This window comes from Vipera berus (genome assembly GCF_964194415.1).
Source record: "Vipera berus genome assembly, chromosome: 1".
Taxonomy (NCBI): Eukaryota; Metazoa; Chordata; class Lepidosauria; order Squamata; family Viperidae; genus Vipera; species Vipera berus.
In genome coordinates, this window is record NC_138202.1 from 91,907,473 (window position 1) to 91,915,967 (window position 8,495).

General features: G+C 36.0%; 1 protein-coding gene across 1 annotated transcript in view; it reads left to right on the plus strand.

Annotated features, from left to right (window-relative positions):
* Nucleotides 1-8,495, plus strand: part of ANO3 (anoctamin 3) — a 247,250-nt gene that overhangs the window by 228,958 nt on the left and 9,797 nt on the right. Inside the window, exons 18-24 of the mRNA XM_081329964.1 lie at nucleotides 1,203-1,239; nucleotides 2,851-2,962; nucleotides 4,651-4,708; nucleotides 5,404-5,501; nucleotides 6,637-6,782; nucleotides 6,879-7,031; nucleotides 7,672-7,819. Of these exons, the coding sequence (XP_081186090.1) occupies nucleotides 1,203-1,239; nucleotides 2,851-2,962; nucleotides 4,651-4,708; nucleotides 5,404-5,501; nucleotides 6,637-6,782; nucleotides 6,879-7,031; nucleotides 7,672-7,819 (752 nt within the window). The remainder of the gene's footprint in view (nucleotides 1-1,202; nucleotides 1,240-2,850; nucleotides 2,963-4,650; nucleotides 4,709-5,403; nucleotides 5,502-6,636; nucleotides 6,783-6,878; nucleotides 7,032-7,671; nucleotides 7,820-8,495) is intronic.

Sequence of the window (8,495 nt, forward strand, 5' to 3'; positions counted from 1 at the left end):
ATTGAGGGCTATATTACATGCCTGCATATGATTATTTTTTTACATTTCAAAATTAACACTAAATAAACAAGCCTTGTTCTAGTGTGCAGGAAGTGCTATGAACACCAGAATACAGGGATGACTGCAGATGGGGTTTTAAATAGCCAACATGTTATTGCAAATATACCACTGAAACCTTAACCCTTTTTTTAAGGGCATGAGAAAATGGTGAGTTTTCAATTGCATGATCATAGTTGTCAACTTGACTTTTTTGCCTCCCTTCCACAAATTATTCTTTCAGAATGCTTAATTCTCTCTTTGCAAGGCCTGAGGAGATTTGGGCAAAGGTTTGAACAAGAAAATATACTGAGTGAGGCAATGCATATTTCAGAAAGGCAGGCTTCCAAAAATATATATCTGTGTTTATCCCCTTTACTGTTCAAAAAGGCTTTTTTATTCCTGGGGAATTTCAGCAGAGAATTAAGAGTCCAGAGGCCACAATAACACGCTGATTTTGTCTCAACTGTAAATTTTGTTAGGTGATCATTTTGAAAGAAACTCATCAACGGAATAAGCGTCCGTTACTATAGCAGTTATCAGTGTTATTAAAATGGCAAAGAATAAATGTGTCATAGCAACCTGCTGTTTGTTAATGACTCTCTGTGCTTATTGCATTGGGGAAATTCATCCTTGACGCCTTTCTCTAACAATATGAAAACTATCTGAAATCTAATAGCTGGAACACAACAAGTGCAGGCAAAGCACTCTCAAGAAAGGCAAAGTTTTTACACTTATGGAGATACTCCAAGAAGCGTATATCAGATTTAAATCTGCCAGACTTCCAGGAGAGAAATTAGAAGTTAGAAGAATGGGTGTGGATTACTTTCCTTGGACTGACATCTATAAAACTGGAAATTCCAGTTTAAAATGCATGCATTCTGCAGGCACAAGCACACCATTCTTTGCCGTTAGCATTCTAATGATATAGTGTATAGCACATCTCTCGAGGTAAAACACTTAACACATTCACAATCCTGGTCAAGCTATTCATAGGGAAAGCATACCTTACCTTTGATTTTTTTCCCTGTTGTTTATAGTAGGAAAGATTCATCATTAAAGAGTTGGATTAGAGGTTATTTTTTACACATGCTTTTTAGAGCTGAAATCATGCTTTAAAATGGGACGTTTGTAAAATGTATGTTCCTCTCTTATATTGGTTTCAGGTATATGAAAAAGTTGCCTATCTTTTAACGGATCTAGGTAAGTTTCTTCCAAAAAGCCTTCAGGAGTTGAGGTGATTTTAGTTCCACTGGAGATTTGATACTTGCAGCATCCAATATTGGCCCTAGGTTTCATATTTTATTAGGGTTAATCCAACAGCTTTACTCAGGGTTTCAACCACTCAAGTCTTTTGAAATTGGAAATAGTAAATAAACCTTAGCAAGTAAATAAGAAAGTAAATTAATAAAATGTTATGACATTATGCTACTTTGCTTTGTTTCTTCATTGTTCTGCCTTGTTCTAATAACCATTAACACAAACTTATTATTTGCTCATCAACTTAATAATTTAAATTTATTTATTTATTTATTTATATCCTACCCTTATTATTTTCACAAATAACTCAAGGTGACAAACATCTCTAACACATCTTCCTTCTCCAGTTATCCTCACAACAACAACCCTGTGAGGTGAAAGTTGGGCTGAGAGAGAGTGACTGGCTCAAAGTCACCCAGCTGACTTTAATAGCTAAGGCAGGACTTGAACTCATGATCTCTTGCTTTCTAGTTTGGTGCCTTAACCATTAGACCAAATTGGCTTTACAGGCTTCCCTACAGCCTGTAGGACTGTAACCCATCCAACAATATAACTCTAATATAACCTCTAATCAGGGGTGTCAAACTGCTGGCCCGCAGGCTGGACACGTCATCCGGAAGCCGCACCCACCCCATTGCTGGCAATGACAAAACTGTCCTGATATGTTGTGTGACGTCACGTGACGTCGCAAGTTTGACATGTCTGCCCTAAGTGAAGAATTTTTTGTTCAAACCCTGAATCTTATCTTATTAATCACCCTTTGCAATAAAGGGATAAGAATAACTGGCTATCCACATTGTTTCATTTTGCATATATATGCAGTTATCCATCTTCACATTCCTTCACATTCCTTCACATTCCAAGTGGTTCCTGATTTTCACTAGGATTACCAATCCTGAGTTCCAAAAATCTGAATGAGACCGGGTGGCAGCAATAGTTAGAGGTTTCTACATCTCATTGCTGCCACTTAGCCCAGACCTGATCACCCTAATTTCTAGAGAACTTAAATTCTAATATTAGCAATAAAGGGTTTTAAAGATTACAGACATTTACTAGTCGTAGGCACAAAACTACCCATTCCACTGAAAATGATGTTGAATATCTAACTAGTAAAATTCATCCGGGTACCCAATATATTGAGGAAATTAATGGTCATAGAATTATAATAATTTTCTATTACAGTCCTAGATTAGTGGTCACACATTGAGCATTGAGTTCTGTGAATTTACTCCCAAGTATACAGGTGCTTGGATATAGAGAAAGATAAATTTATTTTGTTGGCAAATGTTTTATATTTGTTTGTTTGATGTATTTGTGTACCATTATAATCTCCTAAGACTTCCATGTGAGAATTTACAAAGGCTCCCAGAATTTCACTATAAATCTATTTTATGGCTAGAATTTAAAACTATATTTTTACATTTCAAGTTTCAGATTTGACTTCATAGGTAGATTGAAATCTAAATGGTATATGCTTAAAATAAAAAAAAATGTTATGTTCTTTGACAGTCTATGATGGAATTTTTGTTGAGACTTTTTATTTTCTTTTTATAGAACACCCCAGAACAGACTCAGAGTGGGAAAACAGTTTTGCTTTGAAAATGTTTCTTTTCCAGTTTGTCAATTTAAACAGTTCTATTTTCTACATTGCATTTTTTCTTGGAAGGTACGTTAACTTAAAGTGAATTGAAAAAAATAAGTTTCTGATGTACTGAAATTGTTTTTAGAGGGATGACAATTCTCTCTCTTGGACAGTAAAGTGTGCTTCACAATACAGTGCCTAAATATAAGCTGGGAAGGAAGGAAGGAAGGGAGGGAGGGAGGGAGGGAGGGAGGGAGGGGAAAAGAAAGAGAAGTGAAAGGAAGATGTGACAAGTGCACACTTGTATATTTCACTATGTATTTACTACATGGTATACACATGTTTGAAATTCAGATAAGTATTTATAATTCTACTTCATTTGTTTCTTGCTTACAAAGCAAACAACCATGGACTCACTATCTGAGATTGATAGATTGCCTACAGAGATAAATGGTGTAAATTATATTTGGTGAATACATATTGTGATGTGGGAATTGCATTCCTAGACATCTGTTTCTAACTGTGATGATGACAAATGGGGAATATGGTCTGCAAATATGTAAGAGACAGAGTGTGCATTGTTATATTAAAATTTGTTTTTGTCACTTGCCCCCTCTTGCAGATGCTAGGATTGCATTGTTCCAATGCTCTTGATTGTGTCTTTGTTCCTCTGCCAATTGCAATCTAACTCCTAACTTTCTTTTATATGAATTTTCATGCTCTATTTTCTACTCATTGTTCTCAAACTCTTTGGCCCTCACTGCTGTTTCATGGAGAGTTATGAAAAGCTATGTCTATGGTCAGACTGTTAGATTCAAATAATGTAAATAATTTCACACTAGACATCAGAAAGAACTAGACTGGAGTGCTGTTAATATTTTTATTTTTTTTTTTAATTTTAATTCCATTTATATCCCGCCCTTCTCCGAAGACTCAGGGCGGCTTACAAGCTTAGCAGTATGCATCACAACAACTAAAATCATTTGTAGAGTTAACACCATCTCTTTCACTAGGGTGTTCTAGAAGATATCTATAAGGCGGTGTTATAAGATAGCTACAGAATTTCAAAATCATTCTAAACTGTGCTTAATCTTTTTGTATTTATTATTTATTTATTTATTAATGGGATTTATATCCCGCCCTATCTCCCGAAGGACTCAGGGCGGCTAACAACAAAACATATAATAAGTACAGAAATTAAGATAAAAATAAAATTAAAATCATCTGTGCAATAAATTAAAATTAAAAACTAAAAATAAATTAAAAATTGTAAATATAATTAATTAAAATGCCTGTCAGTCCAGGTCAGCCTGGTGGAATAGGAGTGTTTTGAGGCCGTGGCGAAAGGATTGGAGATCTTGGGCCATCCGAAGCTCAGGGGGGAGCTGATTCCATAGGACTGGCGCTCCCACAGAGAAGGCCCTCCCCCTGGGGGTCGCCAGCCGACATTGCCTAGCTGACGGTACCCTGAGGAGGCCTTCTCTGTGTGAGCGTACTGGGCGATGGGAATTCGTTCCCGGCAGCAGATGGTCCTGTAAGTATCCCAGGCCTAAGCCATGTAGGGCTTTAAAGGTAAGTACCAGCACCTTAAATCTCACCCGGAGGGCAACCGGTAGCCAATGCAGCTCGCGCAGGAGGGGTGTAATATGGGAGTATCGGGGTGCTCCCATCACTACCCGTGCAGCTGCACTCTGCACTCTTTTACTTATCAACTTGTAAAAAATTTCTCTTCGTGTTACATTTTGTTGAGAAACAGAAATCTTATATTTCAGATTTGCTGGTCGTCCTGGAATGTACAACAAACTTTTTAACAAATGGAGATTAGAAGAGGTAATAGTGTTTCTTATTCACCCAGTTTTATCTTAATTTATAAACTACTGCCTTTTAACATTAATTTTCATAGCTGCTTGTTTTTTTGGCTGCTGGTAGGCTAAATACTTGTGCCTAGTCTACAGAAAAGAAGGACTAGGGGTGACATGATAGCAATATTCCAGTATTTGAGGGGCTGCCACAAAGAAGAGGGGGAGTCAACTCATTTTCCAAAACACCAGAGAGCAGGACAAGAAACAATGGATGGAAAACTAATCAAGGACAGAAGCAATCTGGAATTAAGGAGAAACTTCCTAACAGTGAGAAGAATTAACCAGCGGAACAGCTTGCCTTCAGAAGTTGTGTGTGTTTCATCACTGGAGGTTTTTAAGAAGAGACTGGACAGCCATTTGTCTGAAATGGTATAGGATCTCCTGTTTGAGCAAGGGGTTGGGCTAGAAGATCTCCAAGGTCCCTTCCAGGTCTATTCTGACTTATGACCTTACACTTTTTAAGGTTGATGACTCATCGTAATCACAAGCCAGGTTTTGTGGCCATGTAAATACAATAAATAAATAAATAAATCATCAAATGATATAAAATAATTTGCCTAATATAACAAATAAATTAATTATAATGAGTGGACTGACTTCAAGAATGGCTAATTTTTTTAAAAAAAAACCTTTGGGTTTTTTTTTGCTATTTTTTTCCCATAGTGTCATCCAAGTGGCTGCTTAATAGATCTGTGTCTGCAAATGGGTGTAATCATGGTTTTAAAACAAATGTGGAACAATTTCATGGAACTTGGTTATCCGTAAGTATGATACATAGTATCTTTATATTTCTACAAAATAAAAATATTTCTTATGTTCTTTGAAAATTTTGATACAGACATGGTTGCCACCAAATTTCAGTGAGACCATAGCTTTATACATGCACACTTCCAGAAAAAACACATGAATTAGAAAATATGTTCAAATTAATTATTTAAGTATATGTTGAATACTATTTTGTGAAGATTTTTGTTTTAAATCCCTTGGATTAATTAGAAATGTAGGTACTGAATAGATTAATGAATCATATCATCTAAAATGAACAGATCCAACTCTGCCTAACATTAAATATAATGCCAGAGCAAGATAAAAATAAGACTGTTTTTTGCCAATTTTATTTGTTGTGGAAAGTTTTACTTTAAAAAAAAACAAGAGAGAGAGCATACCAATAGTAAAAGCAGGATTTATGCTTTTTTGTAGGGTACATATTGGAATATTTCATTATAACCCTATTTTCAAAATATTTATTTTAGTAGCTCTGACCCTAATGCAAGGCTTTCACAAAATCAATATATAGTCTACCTCAGATTGCCTTTAATAATTATTTTTTATTTTATTTTATTTTAATCCCATTTATATCCCGCCCTTCTCCGAAGACTCAGGGCGGCTTACAAGCTTAGCAGTAGCCTTCATTCTATGTATATGCCTGCTTATTAGGGCTTTCGGCCCCCCCTAAGCGGCATTATTACAAAGTCAGCTTAATTGCCCCCAACAATCTGGGTCCTCATTTTACCTACCTCGGAAGGATGGAAGGCTGAGTCAACCTTGAGCCTGGTGGGATGCGAACCTGCACTAATTGCAGGCAGCTGGTGTTACTTAAGGAGGCATTAGCCCACTGCTCCACCAAGGCTCTTATATATATTATTATATATTATTATATATTATATATTATTATATATTACTATTATATATTATTAAGAAAGAAAGTCAAAGAGAATTTGCACAAGCCATGAAGATAATAATTACTTCATCAGGTCTTGATAGGACCATCTGCACAAACAGGGATCTCCTTTCTTTAGGTGGTCTAAGGAAGAGAATGGTGAATCCAAACATCATTTGGGGGGGGAATCCTGCAAGGTGACGCTACAGGTTTCATGTTCTGGTTATCTAATGTAGGTTACTCCAGAATTGGTGGTCACGACGCAAGATCAAGAAAGGAGGACAGTTACTAGAGCATAAAGTGTCTTTATCTCAGTGGGAAAAAGATTGGAATCTACAGCCCATGAATCTCCATGGTCTGATGGATGAATACTTGGAAATGGGTGAGCATTGTGATAGAAAAGATGTTTCTTTTGAAGTGAGGTGGAAGATTTGCTTACCAAGTTTCCTATTTCTAATCATGTTAATTTTCTTTCTAGTTCTACAATTTGGCTTTACTACGATCTTTGTTGCTGCTTTTCCACTAGCACCCCTGCTGGCTTTGCTTAATAATATTATAGAAATCAGGCTGGATGCATACAAATTTGTAACACAGTGGAGGAGGCCAATGCCTGCAAGAGCGACTGACATAGGTGAGATTCCTCCATATGTAATCAGTGTGTTGCCAATATTAGACTTCTTCAGCAGAAATAGTTTGTCATTATGGATTCATTGCAATTTTCTCATTGTGAATTCTTTTGGGGGCAAAATTTCATTTTGCAAAGGTGGTTTACATTTTAGGGTTACATGTGCATAGATTCCAGTGTGTTTTTTATTAATAAAACAGATAATGTTGGATAAACTGAAATGGGAAAAACAGTAGTTTTGAAAGACATAAAGACCTTGAACAAGAAACCCTCAGAGACTTGCCTCTGTTCTGTGTAAAAATGCAATGAACTGGATCAAACAAGCAGTTGTTGCATCTTTATATTGCCATCATTCAGCTGAGATTCCTGTAACAAATCTATATAATATGAAAACACCATTTTTCACGCATGCATGATGTTAGAATTATAAACAAGGCAAAATGGATTATCATTTATTGTGACAGCAAAGGGCAAGTTCATAGACTGGTTCTGAAAGCTGATGTTTATTTCCTAGATTAATTCGAATGAAAGAAAAGACACACGGCATTGTAGGAAATTGCTGTTTAATTCTGTTATGTAACTGGACAAATCTTTATGATGCTTTATCAGCTTTGTATTTAGTCATACTGTAATTCTTCTCTTCTAGGTATCTGGTATGGGATCCTTGAGGGAATAGGAGTTCTAGCTGTAATCACCAATGCTTTTGTTATTGCTATCACTTCAGACTATATCCCACGTTTTGTTTATGCATACAAATATGGACCTTGTGTCAACGAAGGATACAGACAGGAAAAGTAATTCTGCCTTTGCTATACTTTTTTTTTTAACTGATGTCCTAACTTCTGCATTTTCATAAAGTTTGTCAGCAGATTTTCCTTCCCCCTGGGGGAATTTATCTCTTGCAATTTGTCTGTGACTGCTACTTTGAAAAACTACATCTAAACCAAAAGTTGTGCCAATGAAGCTCAAAAATCATGCTAACCAATCTCTGCTTGCAGAATCATTGTCTTCAGCCTGTGCATCTGAACTGTGTTGTTTTTACATTTGTTGTATTTAGTGGAACAACTTCACAGTTTCAGTGTCTTAATATGCAGAAGATTGTGAAAATTCTTTAAAAAAATATGCTGCTGTGACAAATATCACACAAATAAAATAATATTGCAAGTTTACTTGTTCCTTGGGCCCTTAGGATAAAACTAAAATCCAGAACAATGAAAATAGTATTAGGAAAAATTCCTAATCCCGTTCCCCACCCTCAGAACATTTATTTCTGTTTATCTCATATCCTGATATCACTATACCTAGCATTTCATCAATAGACCATGGCAGGGGTTTGCTTACAAAAATACAGATAATACACAATGTCAAAAGTATATCATCTATGTTAAAAGGAAACTACCTATGATTTTTCATGTGTTTTGGGCCACAACTTTAATGAACAATGTATTGGCTATGGTGGAAGTCCAAAAC